General features: G+C 42.2%; 1 protein-coding gene across 1 annotated transcript in view; it reads right to left on the bottom strand.

Moving 5' to 3' along the window:
- LOC146821903 (calpain-2 catalytic subunit-like) overlaps positions 1–24108 on the bottom strand; it is a 221126-nt gene that overhangs the window by 29882 nt on the left and 167136 nt on the right. The window contains exons 9-13 of the mRNA XM_085612993.1: positions 21862–22022; positions 15519–15688; positions 10782–10793; positions 9922–10133; positions 5728–5764 (exon numbers count right to left, since the gene is read on the bottom strand). Coding sequence (XP_085469119.1) covers positions 5728–5764; positions 9922–10133; positions 10782–10793; positions 15519–15688; positions 21862–22022 — 592 coding nt within the window. The remainder of the gene's footprint in view (positions 1–5727; positions 5765–9921; positions 10134–10781; positions 10794–15518; positions 15689–21861; positions 22023–24108) is intronic.

Raw genomic sequence — 24108 nt, 5'->3', positions numbered from 1 at the left:
CCTGAGGCTTCCCAGCGCTGAGTGGGTCAAGTGTGCATCCTTTAATTGTCTAGAGCTAGAACATGACCAAAACTAATGAAGATAAAGCCATGTTTTGACAATTTTTCGAAACTTAGTCTCATTAGGTTTCGTTCTTAATTCCCTTTGCAAAGAATTCCATACTTTGGGGGACAGATAGGAGAATGATTGACACCCCATCTGGATCTATGCACACGTGGCATCCTCAAGAGGCCTACATTAGGAGACTTCCCAACTGCAGGTGTACAAAACTCAGCACCAATTGGACTTTAAATATCACGAAGAGGAAAAGCAGAGTATGTCAGGACTCCGCTCTTTACAATAGTTGCATGTTGGCAAACGCAACTCCTTTTACATTCTGAGTATGCTCTCCATATACCTGGATTATTAGTATTACTTGCAGAGTTAAGCCCTGCTTTTAAACTTAAGTGGCTTCAATCTAAAGGGGTGTTTTGATTCAATTTAATTGTATGATCTACAAAATTCATGGGGAGTTTGTGCAATGTCCTTTTTCATCATACTCTTCTACATACTGCTGAATCTATATCAGGACAGGAGCAACTATCACCACTATTTTTTATCCCATGCTAAGATTGTAAGAGGTTTGTCATTGTTTTAATTAACTTGTTCGATGTAATAATAAACTTGAAACCTTGATAATCTGTCTTCACTATAACACAAGGAGAAAGTCAGCAGACGCTGTCCCATCTGATCCACTAGATCATCTAATACTGGCCATTTGAAAGCCCACTTTACACTGGAAAAGTGATCACAGCTTCTCTGTGATAGGGCACAACAAATGGAAGGCCCCTCCATCTGAAGTATATAATAAGCTGCCCTCATAAGCATTGGAAGAGCGGTAGAAGTGTACCGCCCCCCAAATTAAGACAATTCATTCCCTCCTTGTTTGTCTTCTGGTCCCTGTTCTTACCTCATGAGTTTGCTCTCATTAAATGGACAGACTTTACCATCTTCTCCTTAAACCAGTAACTACTGACAATTAACTCTACCCATTCCTATGAGGTATAAACAGGGATCCACCGTCACTTCCTCCAGTTCTCTTTCTCTGTTCAAGAAGCATGCAGATATCCATAACTTGGACTACGCATACACAAACCAATCCATCCATATAGGTTGGGGGGAAGGAGGGAGGGAGGGGAGGAGGGTGTGAGGGTGTGTGTCTGTCTGTCTCAGTCAGTCAGTCAGTCATAGGCGAGGAACTCTGGGTAGTTCCTGGATTGAGACGGAGACTGCTCCTGTTTATAGAGCACATACACAACACCAACAACCTGCTAAATTTGCCCACATTAAATCTCTTCTGTTGATGTGCTCCGTAAACTGGAGCAGCTCTCCATCATGTATATATTAAAATATGCGAACGCATTGTATTGACCCACAGCGCCTATTACTACAGCAGCACAAGGACCAAATGTTACATTAAGTTCTCTTTGTGCTTTAAAGCTGGTAGGCCTGCTTCATCATACTTCCTCTGACGCCCCCTGCTTTTTGGTGTGGTCCGAGTATTTATTTGCTTACCATTTGTTCGGTCAGAAGATTTTATTCTGAACCGCAGGGCGCTTGTAGGGAAAGAGGAGGTGATCAAAAACTATGCTTATTGGGACACGCTAATTTGGGCATAGGTTTCCTCCTGTCACCGGTGGGTATTTAAGAAAGGGATTAGAGTGATGTCTGATCTTGGGACCGACGCATCAGCTTGACTCCATGATGGCGGCAGTCACATGAGGTTTTGTGCAGGTCATGATACTTTGTCTCCGTCTAACAGGATAAGCATGAAGCTATCACCTCTGTCAAATGAGAAGCCAATTCCTATTGGTTGCAACACGAAGCACTGCAAAGACCCATCAAGTGGTAATATTTGGAAGGGAAATCTTTGGAGAATGAATTACCCGATACATCACAACCTTGTGTACTGAGCCTGCCCTCCCTCAGCATTTTACAGACTCTCATTAATCAGGATGTTGAGGCTCCTCTTACAGCTTGTGAAGGGCTCTAAAAAAATAGACTAGGAATGTTCCCCGAACCAGATACAGGTTCGTCCTCCTGAAAATCAATGTTTTATTTTTTACTCAGTATCAGAACAGAAGAAAGAACCTAAATCTCTGCTATTACATAATGCCACCATAAATACCATGGGTACAGAAAGGAAAGATATGGAGCAGCACAATTTTCCAGTATTTGTGGTCTATAGATATGCACTGACCAACTTCTAGGAAGAATTCCCTTCGGTTTTCAAAGTATATTTTTTTATGGCCAACTTAGCATCCCAAGGAGGAAATTCACTAGTGGATGCAGTCACCAAAAAAGTTGATTGACCAATTAAGATAAGCTATTTTGCTCCAAATTCGTGGTCAGAGCCACTATCTAAGTTACCAACAGTGTTCAGTCTCTCCTGCATGACTTTCAAGACTTAGCAGGGGAGATGCAACAGGGCATGCACTGTTCCTCCTGTCATACAATAATGGAACATCAGGTGATGTTTTTATTTAACATATTTTTGTTGCCTGTGTGCTGCAGTGGATGCTTCTGGATCAGGGGGGGTCCTCCGCAATGGCGGAGGAGCGTCGCCTCATTGGCTCAGAGCCAGAGCTTAAAAAAAGCTCAGCCAGTGTGTGCAGGGAGGGGAGAGGAGGAGTGTTATGCGCACTCTCTAAGTGAGCATGTGTCTTTGGCCAGCCATCGCACGCCGGCCAAACACCAAGCTCACTTGGTTTTCTCTAACCCGGCTGTATTGAACAGCCGGACTGGAGAAAGCGCAGACTCCTTGAGCGGAGCGTCTTTTCGCTTGATCAGGCCAATTCCAGCGCTGCTCTTGTGGCAGGAGAGCAGTGCGGGAATTGGACAAGGAAGGAGTCTGCAGTTTTAGAGTGGGGTCCCTCCCCACCCCTCATGGTAGGCCAAGCTGATGACTTCTCTGTTGTCCCTGCTTGATCACTCCGAGACTTAAGGTCAGAGTGCTTCAGGGTGAGATGCCGCGTTGACGGTCGTTGGTTCCAGGAGCATACCAGCACTTTCCTTCTTTGGTGAATCACCTTCTGTCTCATTGGAACCCAAAGATCGAGGATTGCGATGGAATGATGCATCTCACACTGAGTGCGCCTCTACCTCCCTCCTCACCTCCAGGACAGGCAATTCAAGTCTGTACAGCAATCAAGTCGCACAAACCTATATCAATTATTTGGGGGCAATCAAAGCTCCCAGTTTGGCCTCCCTCGCAAAGGCCATATGAACACATGTATAGTACAACCATTTTTCTCTGTCAACAATTTATCTACAATGGACGGAGAATGGGCGAGCAGATCATTGAGGTGTGTCTGTCCTTTGCCAGTGTCCTCTTCTGCTCCAAGTAATTCAAAAGAAGTTTGGGACCACATGGTTAGATGAGTTTACTTCAGTACAAAATGTTATTGTTCTCAACGTCTGCTGTGTAGCCCCTCTCAAGGTGTGTGTATATGTGTGAAGGTGAGGGTTATTCAATGTGATGAGTCTTTATTGGCTCAGCAGTTTTCTGTACCAGTTTCCTCCATTACCCCTTCCATATCCTAGATGTGCATACGGCCATTTCTATCTATTTAAATGGAATAGTTTTTTCCAAGAAGCAGATACTCTCTGCGGCCTTTAGATTAACCAACAAGGGACAGGTCCATCCACAGCGATCTTGAGTCGTTGGATCAGAGGAGCCATCTCTTTGGTTTATTGGAAGTCATGGATGAGTCTTCCAGCTCTAGTTCAGGCGCAATATACCTGAAGCATTTACAATTTTTGGGCAGCTTTCATAGGGGCCTCTGTGAAAGATATTTGTGCTGCGGTCACTTGCTCTACTCATCACACCTTTAGTTCCCATAAAAAGACTTTGCATGGGAGAGGTCGTCTCTGCCTCAGTTCGAACATTTGTTTCGGGCTCTGCACGTTGATTTTAGTATACCGTTAATTAAATAAAGAACACTGGGCGTTGCAGTGTTTTGTGGTCATGCCTGCATGTTTAATCACTCCATAAGCAGTGGTCAAATTTCTATGCTTGGTTTTGTCTTTATGACTTAAGGACTGGAGCGGGGAAGCTGGACAGGAGATAATGCCTCAATTACTTACCGGCAATCTGGATTACTTCGAGTCTTGCTTTTCCTTGTCAAGTCCTAGCCAATCATAATCAAAGGATGATTTAGGGATACTTTAACAACTGGGTTCTTATAAAGGCTTGGTATCTAGGAGCAAATGAGGCTCACTGTTATTATCTCACAGGCAGGAAAAATCTGTCCACGTAACAAGACAAAACGAAAGATGAAAGGACTGACAGGAAGAGTGGTTCTTTAGGTAAGGAAAACTTAAGTAACCGGGACTTTAAACATGTATCCCTATTCGTGTTTTTTTACTCTATTTTTTGTATGTTCTGGCACCTAGAAACAATTAATGTTGTGATGTGTGATATATATATATATATATATATTTCGCTCCAAGTTCCACCTCGGCGTACCCAGCACTCTTGTTGACGGGTGCTGACAAGAATGGAGGTGGGTCCATTCATAAAACATCAAGGCTCCAGTGTCAAGACACCCACAGCACTCACGGGGTTCCTTTATCCTTTTATTTAAGCGAGGACGCGTTTCGGCGTTCTGCCTTCATCTGCTCGCATTTAGAAAATAAAACAGCATATCTGTGATTGCACTTTAAACTGACAGATGGCTTCCCATTGGACACAGCGGGTAGAAGGAAGGAGGGGATTGGCTGGTCTCAATACCAATAACCTTTCTCCATTCTCGTTGTTTTTTGCAGGACACGTGACTCTGAGGAGTTCAATAACGTTATTACAGTCAATCTTGCAGTGTCCTGTTACACATTTCTCCTCCCTCACCACTGTCAATCAGTTCAAAGAGTACCTCACTCGTTGTTATGTTGACCCATGTTGGGTTCTACCCGCTGTGTCCAATGGGAAGCCATCTGTCAGTTTAAAGTGCAATCACAGATATGCTGTTTTATTTTCTAAATGCGAGCAGATGAAGGCAGAACGCCGAAACGCGTCCTCGCTTAAATAAAAGGATAAAGGAATCCCGTGAGTGCTGTGGGTGTCTTGACACTGGAGCATATATATATTATATATATATATATAAAAAAATTTTTTTTAAAAAGAGACCCTTTTGACTTCACCCTCAGCCGCAGTGTAACATCCAGCTTTCACCAGCTCCTACTCCACACAGAGTTGTACTAACAGAAGTAGGGTAGAGCTGAGCATTTTCAACAGAGTGAGATGAACCCTAGACTCGCTTAAGAAAGGGTTCACTGAAGGTTGATGAAACATTTGCCTGGCAGCCCCTCAAACAGGGTTTTACATGAAAATAATAATAACCACTTAATGCTGTATTGTTCAACTATGATTCTTACGTACCTCTTGTAAACGTTATCACAAGTAAAGTGCTCTGATACCTTCGGGTCTAACAAGCGCTATATAAAACTCAAAAGAATGATAATAACTAGTAAGCAACAAAGGATTTAATCTGTATTGTAACATATTGTCAACTCGAGTATTGACGCTTTGCATGACATACTCATTTGACAGAATTACCAATCTCTCTTTTGGCAAGATATTCACTTTGGATAACGGAACAATTTCAACACCCAAAACAAACCGTTTCAACCTTGCTCCCTGAATGGGAGGCTCAGATTGGTCAATCAAGAGACAAATTACATTCTTCTTACCACTTCAATGTTGGCCTCGAGCTCATCGTCAACCACCCTAAGGATGAACGAGAAGACCAGTTAGTGTTAAATATAACATTCAATTCTATTTGAAACACCAGATTGTTTTAGAACCCCTGGGAAAGATAAACTTAAGTATAAAATGGGGCTATTTGGGCTTGAGGAATTGGGGGGCAATGGTAGGGGGGAGTGAAAATTAATGTTTACAGGTCGTGTATGCAATGTAAGTCCCTGATATTGCTTAACTATAAACTGGATCAAGATACAATGCTGTACTTGTCACTGCTTAAAACCTTAATAAATAAAAAAAAAAAAAAAATTATAATGGACCAGAACACACTTATAGATCAACAAGAAACTGTGAACTCAACATTAACTGGCAAATCGTAATCTGCTGGAAAACAAATGCTCCAGTGAACCCAGTGTGCACATAGGATAGTATGCAAATAAAGTCAAATAAAGTGGGGTGGATGGCAGCCAGCTGTTGACTACAGTCCTTGCAGCCCCTGCACCTATAATTAATGGTGATTTAAGTAGTACCAAGTGCTGTGTTACGACTACATTAAGGTACAATCAAGTTAAACAAGGCTTAAGTGCAACAGGGAAAGATGCATACTTTAAAATCGAACTTACTTCGTAAACCAGTTACGCTGGAAATATAGACTTCATTCAAGCCAACACGTACATTTACCTTTGACTGTCTATGTACACATTTCTATGCACTGGCAGTGTTTTTTTGGTTAAGCTCCTATGCATATGGCCCACGAGCAGGAAGGCATTAACTTATCCAATGAAGTCCCCAAGCTCTGTCTGCTCTCAGGATAGGTGTCCTAAATAGCCCAGCAAAGGGCACTTCATCCACTCTGACATCGAACACTATTAGCCAACCGTAAATCAGAGTAAAACAATTCTAATGACCTCGCGATAATAGTGGTCAAGTGTTGAGCCACACTTGACTTTCATTAACTGAGTCAAACAAATATATTAGCGCCATAGTTGGAATGCAAAGTTTGTCTATGGTTATACTGCTGTTGCTAACTGCTGCTTGCCTGCATATTCAATTCAGCGAGGGTGTGAAGAAGGGACATGAAGCAGAGAAAGTAGCCAAACTGGTCGGTCTGTCTGTGCTGGGTGCAAATATAGAGGCATTTGTAACAGAATAATTGACCAATTGCTGTTGAGTGCTCACAGCTGTTAAATCCTTCAGCACGCACGGATTAGAAATTGAGAGTGAGACAACAAATCAAATTCCTGGGCAAGCAGCCAATCACTGCTGGCGCAGGCCTCCAGCTGCAGATCCCAGCATGGACAACTGACTTTAAAGAGATGAGAGAGGGAGTGAGGCCAAAGCTGAACCGTTCATAACGTTCATGACTAACTGCACTACAGACCTCAAAACCGGTCAAAAACACTAATACATTGGAATGTTGAGAGCTCCATTGAAGACCATGGAGTCGCTCCGGACTTATAACGGCTGGTATAAGAAGTCTGTTCCAACATTCCAATGTTTGTCTCTGTTTCTCCTTTTTTTAATTTAGAACATTCCACCCTTAGTGGGTGGAATGTACCAATAGCCTTATAGCCCTGCTGCCTCAGACTGTACCTGTTTTTAAAGGTCCTTACTCCCATTATAGGCCCTCGCCGCCTGGGCTCAGGGCATTTAACAACAGGTATAGCCTTCTGCAGCAGACTATAAGGCTATATTATTGCTCAACTACTGACGTTATACTGTGAACGGGCTTGAAACTAAAAAGCAGGAGTGAAGTGCTGTACGGTTGTAAGATGAAAGATGACAGATTTAGGCTTGGCTAGAGGGATAACTTGAAAGGACTTAAAGAGTAATGTTATATGTATTAACAGCTGTTACTACTGAACAGACATCAATCTTTGTCACCGAGACTGCAATAGTACAATTTAAAACCCACATAGTTGAACGCAGAAACAGTGAAAGAAAGTAGAATAAGCACTGTAAGTGCAGATGTCACAAAAGTGCTGTGCTGGTCCCCGTAGGAAAGGAAATGAGATTGCAGTTCCCAACATTAAAAATGAGAGCCTACTCACTGGCTAATTTTAGCTTTATTCAGTGCTGTGAGCCTCCTCCATTAAAAAAATGGTTCAACTTAGACCACTATCATTATGTCCAAAGCGCCAACATGTTTCGTTGCTACCATTATGCGCAACCTCATCAGGGCTGAGGGGATGACCAGTCTTCACTTCACTTAGAGAATGCTTGGTTGAGTTGTTGCTAGTGCCTCTCGTACCTTCAACTACCTCGTTATGCGGTACGCGCCAAAAGGTCGCGCCACACGTGGTTATGGCACCGCTACCGGGATAAGTAGGCGTCCATGGGCTCCGTCTTCGCTCATAGCTGATCTTACCCAGTGAAGACTAGTCATCCCCTCAGCCCTGATGAAGTTGCGCAAAGTGGTAGCAACGGAACATGTTGGCGCTTCGGACATAATGATACTGGTCTAAGGTGAACCATTTTTTTTTATTTTTTTTTAAATGGTGGACGCTCACAGCACTGAATAAAGCTACAATTAGCCAGTGAGTAGTCTCATTTTTAATGTTGGGAACTGCAGTCTCATTTCCTTTCCCCACGGGGACCACACAGCACTTTTGTGAAATCTGCACTTACAGTGCTCATTCTACTTTCTTTCACTGTTTCTTTTCTTCACTTGAGATAATTTATGTTGAGCACATTTCCGTTTTGTGGCAAGAAAGCAACCGATAAGTGGGTGAGCTAGCGAGTACCAACTAGCCAGTACCCCCTTTGCTACCGTGAGGTGCTTTCTTTCCATTCTCACATTTTTTCTACAATTCTTCTAACATTTTTTAACATTTCCATTTTTTGGTGGGAATTCTTACGCTACAGTATAGTGACATTGGGATAAATTGGACATATGGACACTTGAATGAGCGGTAGTGGCCTGCATTATTGTGGGAGACGTTGGACAAGAGTACGGATCCCCTTTGTGTCTGAGAATTAAAGTTATTTGTCCAGTGAGTAAGTCTACCAACAAGACAATTCAAATGACTACAATTTATAAAAATATGACCGCTAAACTAGATTGGGTAGGTTTGATAGCATCAGGATCGGTTTCAGTCCCCTGCATTGGCTGCCAGTAGCCAGTCCTGTCAGATTCAAAATGGCATGATTGGTGTTTAAATGCATAATGGGAAATGACCAAATATATTTGCAGGAGAAACACAATTTCCAAGATAGACCGATGCTTCTCAGACGCCCAAGATCCAAGCTCCATTGTAAGGGATGCCGAAGGTTTTCTGTCCTGATTCTACACATATGGAATTCCCTTCCAGAGGAGATTAAACTTGAGTCCACACTCTTAACTTCAGGAAAGCAGTTACAATATTTTTATTCAGTTTCTAAGCCTCTACTTCTTTTTGATACATCTGTAATGACTCATTACAACGTTTAAAGTAGGATTGTTTTAAGCAGTGTTTGTCTCCTAGATACAATCTATTTTGTAGTACGTGCCAAATAAATAAGGGACAGTTGTCTACATTTTGTAGGCGTGCTATCATGCACCTCTCACATACCCTCATTTACAGTGGGAGAGATGGTAGTTTTCTTAACACTACAGTCATGTATGGCTCTGACATCAGAAAAAAACCTACAGCTGGGTATGTACTGGCTAATACGGTGTCAGAATACCTACCCAATTTAATGTAAGCCTTCTGACACAATGTCCACTAGCATTTTTTCCTATCTGGGATAGCCAGACTGGTCAGGAAAATGAAAATGCTGAAATATTCCCTACAGAGTGGGAGAAAGGTCTTTAAAACTTGAAGAGTAACACTGCCTGTACATACCATTATACAGTTCACAATCGTTCGCATTAGTGATTGGGGCGGCAGAAGTACAACTAACAGCACATATGGCTTATGTTTTGGGCTTTCCAAAATCTGCAATGTTAAGTTAGATAGCCATCAATACTGTTGTAAAGTCGAATTTAATGGATTAAACCAATGCACTGTGGAGAGAGGATTCTGGGTGCAGCTGAAGGGCCAATCAATGTAATTTGCAAATGAGCGACAACTTTGCTCCACAGCCGTTTCTTCTCAGTGAACCCAGAGTTATCTACTTGACTTTCAAGGGAGCCAAGGAGCATTGATAGCCCAGATCACAGGAAAAAATAAGTCGATGTTTTAAATAACAATCTTTCTACGTACTGTGCTTCTGCATTTTTCTCTGAAAAGACCCGAAGGCAGAAATCGCCAGTCTTGTTTGGTTCAAAGGTGGAAGGTACAATCACGTATTCTCCAGGCGGGAGTCGGAAACGGTTCAGAACTTCTCGCAGGTTTATGAACGTGTCTGATTTCTCCGCCGCTTTGGTCCTCAGGAAGAAGTCTCTGCTCAGGTGAGCGTTTTGCTGACCACGAAACTTAGTTTTTCAAAGGAATAAACAATTATTAGCCATCAATGAAATGATAATTTGCATCAGTGTTTAACAATGACAAAGTCAATATCTATGGGTGAATTCAAGATAGTTTTTTCCCCTTGGGTAGAAAGAAGAAAGGGTCACCCAGGTTTTAACATGCCAACTGCACCAATAGGATCCCATAAAACTAGACAGATGGTCAGAAAAGGCGGATTTATTCTGGCCACGACCCCAATTCAGATGCAACTTCAGCGTTGCCACTATCTGCATTAAAAGAACTTGCCATGTTTAGTGCTACTGGACACAAGTTTCGAGTAGGGACCTTGATTACTATGCAATCGTTGAAAAAGGAGTTACTTTTAATTAATGCTTCTAATAGGACAGTTAGACAAATTGTCTCTAATATGAAGCTGTAGGAAAGAACCTCTAAATACCCTTTACATACCATTTAACATAACAGGTTCACGGTCTATTGCGCTGAATCGGTTTATTTCACTAATTCTGCTGCTATGTAAAGCTCTATGAATTCTTCATAATACACTTCTGGCATGGAGCCCTAAATTACACATATAAGCCATGGTTTTATCAGCAGTTTCCTGCACTTTTTTTTAACAGATATTTTTGTAAAGCAAAAGTAAAAATGTAACATACCTGCTCAGGAACCTGTAAGTGAAATAAAAAGTATAAATGTAATATCAGATGTTAAAAAAGGATGCTTCAACATTGTGAATGTCTTTCTCAGGACGGCATAAATAAGAGATTATAAAAGAGAAGTGATGCTCTTCACATTATTAGCAACAACTGATTCTTTGGCGAGACCTATCACATGGCAGATGTGGAGGAAACTGGTGATGCTTATGACACACGTGCACAATGTTTCATCACCATATGGGATACACTACCTCTGCTTCTGGTCAGGGCCGGACTGGCTGTTGCGGGCACCGGGCGTTTTCCCACTGGGCTGAAAAGGTGGTGGCCGGTTTTCAAGCGGTATGGGCCGGTTTTGCAGCGGTGCTGCAATATCGGCCCCGTAAACAAAACTGGCAGCAGTGCTAAAGCGGAAGCAGTGCTGTTTCTCCCTAGCACACCCATCACCCCGTGCCTATACACCCACGGGTCCGGGCAGAATTGCCAGGGCTGGTTTGTGTTCCCAGTTTCTGGTGTAGTGGTCTGCACACGCATATCTTGAGGGGATACTTCATTACAGAGTTACTGACAGCTTGCACAGGGTGCAAGGCCACCTAGTCTGCCAATTTCTCTAACTGATGCAACACTGATCTGTCTGTGCTCTTACAAAAGGAGTATTCCTAGTGTGTATCCCAGGTCTTTTTGTATACTCTCACCGACTTTAGCTACATCACATTTGGCAAAAGGTATTTACTGCACCATACCACCCTGCCTCTTAAAAAGTGTATCCTTAGGTCATTCCACAGCCATCCCACCACAAGTCAAATTTTCAAACCCCTTGTTCACAGACCTAGTGCATGCAGGTTCTTTAGACTTCTACACCGAGATTATACATTAGGAATTTAAATGTTCACATTTTATCTCCTATTCTCTATTCCAGACTTTGTTCCATCTCATTAGATCTCTTGTGGACGGTCTAGTACCTCCTTATCCATTTTGGAACATGATCTGAGGACTCATCTACAGTATTTTTTTTGCTGTAACCCAACATTCAACTGACATCACACAGATGTGTATTTGTAGTAAGTATATGTGTATTGGTAAAGCGCACTGTTACTCTAACAGCAATCCTATCGCTAGTTTAATCGCACCAAGCAGAGGGATTAAAGATACAGGTTGATATGTCACAATATTCTGAAACGTTTGTTGCATAAAATACGACTCTGGTGTAGTTCTACAAGATTTGCTTTCCCTCGCACGATTGACATGGCAGAACTCAGTTCAATGCATCAGTGTTGAATATGAAAGACATGTTATTATAGTCCTGTAGAACCCCACCTAATACCTTGAGTGTGTGGAGTTATTGCTTTTGGGTTACTTACAATACCTGCAACAAGATCACGATAACTGTGGTAGCAGAAACAAACCTATTTCGTTATTCACAATACTGCGCACACACACACTGCGCTAAGAAGAATAGATACTTAACTAAAAGTATTATTACAACAGGGAAAATCTGTTTCTCATCACATCTAAAACAACTACACAGGATATCAAAAGCAGCAAGAAGGCATGTTGTGATCAATGAGAATAAAAGGAAAATTTCTAACATGTTTAAAATGTAATTTAAAAACTTACACCCTAAAGCCTAGTACTATGGGCTACACTAAGAGAATGAAAAACAGAGCAACTTCCCGTCTAGAGTGTCTTAGGGAGAAGAGACGTATTGCATAGCTTGTGGTCAGTAAAAGCGGTCGTTATCGGAGGAGGCATGAAGACAGTGTTCCCTACGAAGTGCAAATGCACTGAAGTAACAGATTTCCTCTGGAACTCAGCTTTATCAGTAGCAGGCGAGATGTAATATCTTCGAAGTGTGCTGGTAGTAGTGGAGTCCATCGTCTGGCAGAATCTTGTGTGATAATCTGGGCGCAGTACCTCTCCCCCAAGTGGTAACCCTTACATAATCATTTTTATCAGAGGTTGGAGTTCCTGATATAAGTTTAGAAACGTCTGACATAGATTATGTGCATCAAGGTGCGAGTCCCAGAAGTTTCCTGACGAATATATAAGATGATTGGACACCAATTCAGACTACACTATTTCGATTATATACATCTGCATTTGTTCGTAAACACCGACTCAGACTGATGTAGCATCAGGTGTTATATCTGTGTAATTAGCTGAATTACTTAACACTTTCACAGTTCTTAGATAGATAAGGTCACACAACATCTGTGTCTTTGCCAGACATGACAATGATTCCACATAAATTTGATAACAAATGGCGACTTCCTTTACCTAAAATTGAGAATCTAGCGACCTTCATTACCCAAGATGGAGTAAGGCCTATTTAAAATAGAGTCGAACCGTAGGACTATATGGCAATTTAAGGTCGCTGGACTGAGTAATCCGAAACCCCTCTTACTCTATAGGACCTTCAATACACTTCCGGCAATCTGTATTGAACCCCAAGAGTTCTCTTAAGTACATATATTGCTTTGCACTTAGGTGCATGGAATCTCAGGTGTCACAAAGGAAAAGGACCTGCCTCTTCTGGGACACTGACAGACTGTAGTTTTTCGAAGCACACAGGCTTATTTCAGTTATGCATTTCATGTAAAAAAATGTAAATAAAAATACAGTACTAATCTTGCACATGTTGATCTCCACGCTACTGGATAACACGAACATACAGAAGTGTGGAAATTCCACTGCCCACGCCCCAGACAAGTAGTTTGCTAACCTGTAGGAAGGTTGATGGCTCCTCCATTCAAAATATGAGCCTCTGACAACTCGTATACTGCCCATAACCAACAGCATGACAAATAATTTTAAAAGCAACCAATGTTCTAATTCAAGAGATAACCTATCCTGCAACATGTAGTGTACTGCACCCTACTTCCTTCCTGATGGGCTATCCTTGAGAAGGGCCGCCACTTTGTGAGTGTGGTTCCCTTTCCCCTCTGCATTCCCTCAGGTAATGGGCAGATGCAGACAGCCAATCTAATATCAAATAACTCTCAGCTTGGAAACCAAGTCTAACTGTGAGAGGTGTGTCATTCTTTGTGAACTACCATCACAGCAGCAGCTGGGACAGATCTGTGTAGTAGTTAACACCGGTTCTGCTCAATTTGTTAGCAGTTTGTGTTAAGAGTAATTTGTGTGTCTGCGTATGAGTGCGTGTGTGCATGTGTCTGTGTGAATCTATATGTAAACAAATCCCTCCAGTCAGTAAGAAAATGCGCACTCTGGAATGTTGGTTTTTATTGCAGGTTATTTATTCAATAAAGCGAGTACAACACCCTACACGTTTCAGCTGTTGGCTACCCATGCATTAAAATCAGACACTCCGGAGTGCGCATTTCCTTAATTACTGGAGGGATTTGTTTGCATGTCATACAAGGTAGCTCGTGCGATGCAACGCGCACTGACCTATATATTACTCACTACCTTACCTGCGAAGTAAAGTAGTCCTGAAGTAAAGTTACTCCCTCTGTAATAACTGTGATGTAATGATTCTGGATGTAATGGTATGTGCGGCAACTACGTACAGACACTTACATTATCTTCTTGGCTTCAGACCTCAATATAAGCGACAACAGAAATGCTGGTTTCATCTGGTCATTTTGACATTAACCTGAATGTGGTCAAGAACTTAACAAAAGGTGTGTTTTTTGCGGCAGACATGGGATATAAAAAGTAGCACTGGCCCAAAAAAGTTTACGGTGTAAAAATACCAGAATGCAGGGGATAGATTTTCCTCACATATTGATAATGTTTCAGGATTTCAATTTGGGTTGACGAGGGCACTGATGCGAAGGTGCCCTTGACCATAATTTCTCAATTTCGTTCTTATGTACAACTCTACTCTATTATCTGAAAGATCTGCTCCTCAGTCTCCCCTGGAGCTACAGTCTTGAATATTTAATGTTGCCTTTTGGTCTTAGGAGGAAGTGACTCAGTGGCGGCTGCCTCTGTACGTGGGTGGCGGGGGGAGGGAAGGCATGGAAAAAAAAAATACTTGCCTTCTTCACCGCCGCACGTCTCTCCTCTGTCCCTGCTCTCTGCCACCGGAAGCATCCAGGCTCCTGGACTCTCCCAGCCAATCACGACACAGCAGGAGCAGCCGTTGTGATTGGTCTGAACGGCTTGTTTGGCTGCTCAGGCAGTACCTGGGAGGCTGGGCATGTTCTCCACTGGGCTGTGCAACACAGCCCAGTGGAGAACATGCAAAGTGCGCTGACTATTTGGGCAGCCCCAGAGGGCCAGCCAAGCAGTCTTGCGCACTTAGTGAGGGAGTGCAAACCACTCCTGCTCCCTCTGACGGCGGTGAGCCCAGCCCCACCCCGCCCGACCTGGCTGGATTCCCGCAAAGAAAAATAAAATAATTACTTCTTGTTATTATCATTTTCTTTTGCACCGCTCAGTGAGCAGTGGGGCGACGCTCCTCTGCCTTAGCGTACGAGCCGCCATTGAAATGATTCAAACATGTGATATTCAAAAGTTGTTCAGACTGCCATATTATTCAAAACATAGAAGCTAAAAAGATGTGTCGGACAAAAAACTCCTGCTTCGCAGGTAAGCAAGCTCACTGTATTGGGCGATACACATACGACAGGTTTTCCCGCAGCATGACATTTAAGTTACCCGTCTACCAATAAACCATTGCTCATAAAAAATAAAAAAAGGAGAGACTATAAAAAAGGCACACTTCTATCATAGCTTCCAGTGTAGGTTGTAATCTGAGGGGCAATGCCTGACCTCGTAGATTGCAAAGCCGATTGTCTGCATATCCTCCCCCATCTTCCTCTGTGCCCTTCGGTTCTTCTGGATTAGGCCGACAAGGAAGGTGCATCCATCCTCGTTGTCCTCTGGATCATCGTCCGCTTCGTCCAGCTTAATGAGATACTGTGGGTTCATCCAGAAAGTGTCTGAGTGAAAGAAGAGGATGCACATTGCTCTTATGTGGGCACACTTAATTATTCTGGTTAAAATATGACAAAAGATCAATAACAAACTGATAAGTTAGCACTTCAAATACAAGCCCCCCAAAAAAAATACAGACTAGAGAACAGTTTATTTTTGATCAGGTTGGTTAAGGCCAGAAAACACCAACAGAGGTTGCAAAGGTGTCCTTGGTGTGTCAATTAAGCCAAATGAAACATTCACTTACTTGATAATAAAACCTCTAAATATGATCTGTTTCTTAGACAGGGCATTATTTCTTCCTGCAGCACACCATATAATTAAATATAACATGCCCCTTTTATCTAGCACAAAGAGGAGGCAATGGTGACAATCCAGAGTGGGACCCGCTGGGCAGATGAATGTTATTGAAGTGAATGGGATCCAGTTTCTTCATCAACACGACTGGTAGTCTGCCAAGGTGAGCTCAAACCCCCACAATCCATGTATTCATGTTGAATAGGTGCTCAAGACCCTGGGCTTGTACTTGTTTGGTTAGGCCTCAAGATACAAACCACTTCAGGTTACAAATTAACTTTTAGTCTTTTCACTAGACCATTGTTTTTGGAGCTGCACAACTTTAAATAGACAGTGCCAGGCTACTTTCCTTCAAATGACAGCACTGCACACCTCATCTGACCTCCAATGTTCCTCTTGAACATGTTTTTGGCCCTTGTAAGCAGAAACGTACTTGAGAGGTAGACATCAATACGCTTCTGGTTGTCACAAAACTCCCTCCATCTCGGCTCCTTTGGGCCTGCCCTAGAGATACGTATATATGTGTAGCGGCACACAACCGATTCAAAGTGGACGTCACTGATCCTGCCTTCTACTCATCATATTCCACTGTATGAGAGAGTAAGAGGCGGGGCCAGTCTCATTTTGTCCGCACAAAGGAATGGTTTGAAGCAACCAGGGGATAACTGTTCCTCCAACTTCTTAAGAATGACGCACCTCTCCAGGTCCACTGACCATCTTAAAAAAAGCAGCACTCAGTGGCACCTTTAACCAAATAGTACACAATAGATTAAATTGTAAGTGCTCAATAATGCCCCAAACCATGCTACAGTGCTGAATGGGTCTCGTAGTGCGACAAATACAACAGTGGAACAACCTGGGATAGAATTCGAACTCTCACAATTTCAGCACAAAACATGGAAATATTTTTTCCATTTTTTGGCTAGTATTACATCAAACTAAATAAGGTATGTAGAAGTTTATTTTATTTTAGGGCAGGTATTCCCAGTAGGTGGTGCCTGTAAACTATTTTCAATACTCTTCTGAATTCCAGGAGGGAAGGTGCCACTGAGTGAGAGGGCGAGGCTTTTCATAGTGTTGAATCATATCACACTAATGACTAGTTGTCTATTTACACTGCTGGGACAGTTTCAAACCTTTGCATGGCTCGACTCCTGTAGGATGTGTATTCCCAATACAGTGAGATTGCTCACCTGCGAAGCAGGAGTTTTTTGGCTGACATCTTTTTAGCTTATATGTTTTAAATAATATGGCAGTCTGAACAAGGTGCCAATGGAAGTCAATTAGAGTTGGGGTCAGGGACGGCTGGTGTTAACGGGCCACAGGGGCATTGCCCTACTAGCATTGGGGAGGAGATCAAAGGGAGAGAATGAACACCAGGAAGCAGCTTCAAATGAAGAGCTCAGTACTTTGTGCAGGTTACAAATTCTCTTCTTTTTTTGAGAAAAAGCTGAGTTTGGGTGAGGGCTATTGCTCGCCCTCGAGGCACATGCGAAGAAAGTGATATTAGCCTGATGGGAGTGGCCGGGGAAAGAGGCAATGGTTAGATTTTAAATGGGGTGCTTATGCTGTGGCCCAGGTGGTTTCAGCAGGGCGCTATTCAAATCAACAGTAAGGGGCCAGTCTGGCCTATATTGACAAAGTGGAGTTGGTGGCAATAACTAAAGTACTCCCTTCATCTTTGCACTACTGTTTAGGCCTCCTGATTGGAGGATAGAAGGTGGTGGAGTTGGCTGGGAAGAGTTCGGCTTCGCAGCTCCAAATTCATTTCGGGGATAACCAGGATGCAGCAGGTGTACTGTATTCTACATGTTCATGTTGGCTGTGTATTGTTCAAGATGGCCACCAGCATTGGCTCAAAGTATGTACTTCAGTCACAGCATAGCATTGTGAATTGTTGCCACGCTGGGGTGTGAGAAGTGAAGTGTACAGGATCACTCAATTTGGTCAAGTGGGAAACCTTAATTAAAACGTCAGTCTCATTGTCCCACCTTCATTAATTTTGCCACCAGTCCCAGTGCTTACATTGTGCTTAATATGTGTGGGTGGTGTAACAACTGGCAGGTACAATCGAGAAATCAGGAGAGCCCCGCTTGTGAGCCCCCAGATGTTGGTTGGTGTTTTGTCTGCAAGAATGGCATGCATTGTAAACTGTGATACAGGTTATCGGCCCGTGTTTCAAAGGTAGAAATCGGTCTCTTGAAACCCTCCACTGCTTAAACACAGCGCAAAGAAGGCTACATTACAAGTTTTCCTTTTTAGGCACAGAGGGAAGATTTGCCCGAAATCACAGGATTATGAGCCAAGGCTGCGATTCGAAGGTTTCCCACATTCAAAAGTGGGTAGTTATGTGGGCTGTGGCGCTTACATATTGTGGAGAGAAAGACATTGGCACCAATCTCATGCTCAATTACTGTTCAAAAGGCTGATGTAGCGAGCTTTCAATAGACTAAGATGTGATAGTTGTGAGAGGTTGTGCATGTATTTTCCTCACAATGCGCGGTCTGCATTTGGGAATTGTCGCTTTTGTACAGTAGATCCGATCGTAGAAGCCATCGGACTCCTCTTACAATTGCAGTCGCTCTGCTAAAGATGCCAATGCAATTGTGCATTACGTGCCAACCAAGCATGCATGGGGCGAACACTGGAGGTAGAACTATTTTTAGTTTTTTTAAAATAATTTTTTAGGCCATTTTTTCATAGCTTGTACTCAACCCAAAAGTATTGGAGCACTTTACACAAGCAAGTACCAGTTACATTACACAAGGACACATTCAACTATTTAGAAGATATTAAATTCTAGTCTAGAGTAATATAGCAGAACCCTGCCACTGGACTGGAGCAGTACTGTAGCACTTAAATGCTACCAGAGTCAATTCACGGACAGATGTAAAACCCGCTTAGTGCAGACGTGGCGTGGACGTGCATGTTCACTCTGTTACCAGAAGCATCATACCGTCAAGTCCGCGCCTGAGCCTCACTTCACAGGACTCACTTGTTCACTAGAGCTAATAAAGTAGATTTGCACACCACAGTAACTGTTGAACATATTTAATGCAATAAGGTATTTTATTATGTGTTTAACTATTTTAAGTCTATACATTTACAATCGTTTTGCAAACCATCTTGCTCTCTCAATTTCGCTTTAAAATGGTCCACTTGCCCATTCTTTTTTTTAAACCTTTCTCATAGCATTCATCCACAACTTTAACGCCTCACCACAAATGTCACCAGCCGTCACCGATAGGGGTGCAGTTGTATTTCTGTTGCCCTTTTACGAGTGTGGAAGCAGCATGAAATACGGGGTAGAGTTGGGTTGGTCTGCAGGGAGGGCATTGCCACTATCTACCTGAGAAAGCAGCTCTGGTTTGTAAGATAGTATGTGGCATGTAGGGATGTTATCTTGAAAACAAATCTTCAACTCCAGGTTCTAAATGATAGGACGTTTAAACCCCTTAAGAGTCAGTACTATGCTGAAAATTGTGCTCAGATTGAAGGGTTTTGACAGGTGGCAAGCAGTGGGAATTTCTAAAGTAAAGACATTGAAAACCTTTACTACAATACAAGAAGAATAGGACCTGCTGCCCCCTCAAAATGTTTATACCTGTAGCTTCTACATGTCGTAACAGTTTGTTTGATCGAGTGGTCCAACCTACCAGAGGCCACCCATCTAGAACACGGATTACTGTTCAAAATATTGACCAACCCACTGACCAAACCCTGATTCAGAATGCACATGGCTGCTTGAAGGGCATCAGATTGTCTTGGGAAAAAGACCTAGATCCCTTCAAGATGTAGATTAGGGGGCGCTATTGATGCATCCAAGAGAGATGAAAATAACAGGCTTATGATTTATACAATTAAAAATCCTACCTAAAGCTTACAATAACAAAAGCAGGCTGTACAAAATGGGTCTGATGGCAATTAATACATGCCTAACATGTGGGAAATGTACATTTATACAACTAATTTGGGAACATTGGAGTACACCTGAAGGAAATAGTTGAGGAACTCTCAGTGGTATTGGATGCGTGGGCCCCAGTGACACCACCACTATTCATTTTGGGTATCCCCAATGGCCGGGACCTACCTAGAAACAAACACAGTGTGCACTTGGGCTTACAATTGCCAAGGAATATATAGTGAGGTAATGGGGAACCACTTGTGCCCCACAAAGTTATGCCGGAATTGGCCAAGGCTAGTTGGGGCAAAAAGTGTTTTTTGAAAACTGAAGCTGTCCTTGGAAATTCTAGAAGAAATAGGGTGTTTAAAAGTGACTATTATGAACTGGTGGAAATCATCCACAACCCCTGCCCGACTTCAGTCCACCTGAAACCATGAACAAAAGATGGCTCAGTGAGAAATGTGGTCAACGGTAGACAATGTAAAGCTTTTTTTTTTTTGTATTTTACATTTTTTATTGAAGTCCGTAATTATTGCACTACATTAAATACATTAAGATCAGAAATGTCCATTAAATAAAAAGTTACAATCGGGCATATCATTAAATTTCCAAAAATGTATAAATATCACAAAGCTTACCTAAAGCACTTAAATATCAGGGAAAAATACATTCAAAACAAAACAATAACCTCACCCCGAAACTTAATCAAAATATGTGCCCCAGATTTTTTCAAACCTCCTAAGGCCCCCCACCCGAAGTGCATTAATACGTTCACTGCTTCTAGCCGCTTGCATTTCATGGACCCACTGCAGGGCAGAGGGAATCAAATCAGTACGCCACCTTTGCAATAGCAATGATCTAGCTACCGCCATTGAAATGTATAAAAATGTTACCAATTGATCGCAGATGGAAAGGTCTGGGTCAAAACCAAAAATGATTAACAAATCATTCATTGCTAATTGGATACAACATTCAGTTTCCAAATAACAAAAATTGTCCTCCCAAAACTTCTGAATCGTAGAACATTGCAGGGTAATATGCGACCAATTGGCTGAGGGATGGATATTACAGCGGAAGCAATTTGCTGAATGATTGGGATACATTTTTGAAAGGGAAAGAGAGGTTCGGTAGAGTTGCCATTTACTAAAAAACAACATCCTTCGCCAATTCGCCCCTCTTAGTGTGCCGAAATTCAATTTATTAACGGCCGACCATAAATTAACAGATCTCAAAATCTTCATGGTCCTTCCATTTTTTAATTGCCTTTTGTCCAAGATCCAATCCCCTAGTTGAGGCTAGAATTTTTTTCCATATCCCGGGATTCCTAACAGAAGTATCCTCTAGGAGTTCAGTAACCAATTGATGTTGTTTGCCAATTTGAGAGGCATCTAGCTCAAAAAGAAATTTAAGGAGGACATTATATGACCCTAGAAGAATAAAATCATTAGTAATTACTTGCGACATTTCAGTCAAAGTCAGCCATCCTCCATTCCTTAGAAAGTCTGAGACCTTACAGAAACCTAACGAAGCCCATTTTGCAGAAAGTTCTGACGATTGCGTAATTCCTGCTAATGGTAGAATGCTGGATAATAAGGAGGCTGAATTAATTACGGGAATGAAGTATCTTTTATAAAGTGCTTGTCGTTTCTTAAAAAAACCAATGGAGACACTCATAGCAAACCAATTTGGGAGATTTGAAAATTGAGAGAGGGAGGTGGATCTGACTTTCCTTACACAGACATTCTCCTGGATACTAAGCAACGCTATGTCCTGAGGATGGTTTTATGGATCTGTGTGACCAATGAAAGACCGAAACGTCGACTTAATTACACCCGTTTTCTATTTGCACACACCTATCAGTTTGTTTGACATCACATGGTCAAGGCAATATGGGCTGCACACCTACTATACAAATACCATAACAATTTGCTTGGAGCCCCCCACAATGACTTCCCACTGACCATAACACAGCCTTACTTGGGTAATTCCTGCAGCCGCCCGCGGTAGAGCCTCGCCTCCAGTTTCCATCAAACTTCGTCAGGCTCCACTTCTTGTATTTGTCAGAGGCCAGGGTGTCCGGAGTGAGGTTGCAGATCTCCAGCCGGGAGTAATTTCTCAAGAAATCAGTGAATGACATCCTAGTAAAAGCAAAGTGATAGTAATTCCTATAGTACCAAACACTTCATTCAGCACTGCTGACAAGAAACCTCCAAAATCACCTGGACTTCAGAAAGGAGAAATTCTTAAATGTTTTCCAAAAGTTGATGAAGGATTATGAAGGATTGCACCTAGCAAGAAACTGGACCATTCAGCACTTTGTAACATGGAAGTAGAAGGCACAAGACGTAGGATCATATCCACCAGAGAACCTGAACCAAGTTCCTTTAAGGATGGTAAGCAGGACCACATAAGCAGCTATCTCTCGCTCTCCCTCACTCCTCTCCATGCATAAGGTACACACGTACAGTGATAGGACAAGAGCAGCGACTGAATCATGCACAACATCTACACACTTGCACTCCTCATCCTTCCAAACAGACAATACCGTGTAAGCTTCACCCTTCCAACCAAGCATTACCTATTGAGTAGCAGGATACACGTCCGCCAGCAGCAGATTGCAAGAATCTGTTTGCCAGACAAACCTCTACCTAACACAGTTCAGAACCTTTCACAGCTCGATGGACTGTCAGTGAACAGCAAAATGCTGAAAGCAATGCTCATGAAAGTTTATTAAATTCAAACGTGTCATAAGACGACCGTGAATCAAATCGTGGACAGATGATACATGGCCGTCATCAAGTAACATGCTTTAACACGCTATGCTTTGGTAGCACTATAAAAGAACCTTAAACACATACATAAATATGTACTGTTTAGAAGCTCTCTCTCCTTCATGCCACATCATGAATGAAACATCCATAGGTATAAACCTCTCAGTTTGGTTGTCCAACATGCAACCTGGCTGACTGACTCATTTCCTATTTTTTTAACAGACTTCTTAAAAACCTTGAAAATATTCTTATCCAACCACCTCCCTTTGTAGAATACTTGACATTAGCCTGTGCTCTATATCATCAAGTAATCTAATCACCCCTTGGTATTAAATGATAGGTCTGCATTTTGTTTTAATTTTCTGTTCCTCCGTAGGTCTGTTGTTAATTAACCAAAAGTCACAGCGGCCAAAGTGGGCTGAATCAAAACTTGAAAGCGGTTATTACAGGATTGATTTTAACATGCCATGCACATTGATGTACTCGCTTTTAAAGTGGAGGAGGGTTAGTGGCTGGAGCTCTCAATGCAAACTAAGCACTACCTGCCCCACCATGTACATAATCTTGTGCCAATGGAGCAATGGCCTGCAAATTTTACATACTATTGTAACTGCGGTCATTCTTGTGCAAAAACTATTGGCTTTCCCTGTAGAAGCTTTGCAGCCTACTCATCAAATAGCTGTATGGACTGAACTAAGATCTGACAACCATCACTTTGGGTATTTACATACTTACAGTTCACATGAATTAGTTTGGTATTTTTTCATTGAATGGCTTGGTTTTAAAATTAACTAATTTAAATTAAATCAGAACTTAATTTTCAATGTAATGTGTATTGCACCAAAACTCGTCTTTGTTGAAGTGTGCATTTTAGAAAAAATGTATAACGTAGGAGAAAAAGTCTTATACATTTACGCCTTAATCTGCTTAATAGCAAGACACATTTTTCTGGTGCTGGGGCCTCACTACCTTCAACTATGCTTTTGTTCTTTCTCGTGTCCCTCCAGACGAATGAGCTTCTTGCAGCCCCCACCTCAGTGCCGGGGTTGTAGATGTACAGAAAGTATAGATTCCCAGATAGCACAAACAATAGGTCAGTTGCATCACCCATTAAAAGCTAGTCTCCTGAGCTCCAGAAGGCACTAATTTGGCACTATGATGGTCTACACAACTAAAGCTAGCAACAAAAATAAGCTAGAAACCAAAAGGAAAAGATTAGGGACTCCAAAGAGTCCTAGTCTAAATACCATCATGTCACTGCTACACATATTGAGGGTCACATGCCTAAAGATAGAACACCACTATATAGAAACACAGGTTTTAGGATTGTTGGCAAGCAGAACAATTCTTCCTATTCCTCAGGCACTGCACTGTGTGCAACAAAGCATAGTGGCCTGCTACTAACTTCATATCCACTGATGGGTAGAAATAATTTCAGCTAGTTCTTCCACGC

Source organism: Triturus cristatus, chromosome 6 (genome assembly GCF_964204655.1).
Source record: "Triturus cristatus chromosome 6, aTriCri1.1, whole genome shotgun sequence".
Classification (NCBI taxonomy): domain Eukaryota; kingdom Metazoa; phylum Chordata; class Amphibia; order Caudata; family Salamandridae; genus Triturus; species Triturus cristatus.
This window is presented reverse-complemented; position numbering and strand designations above follow the sequence as displayed.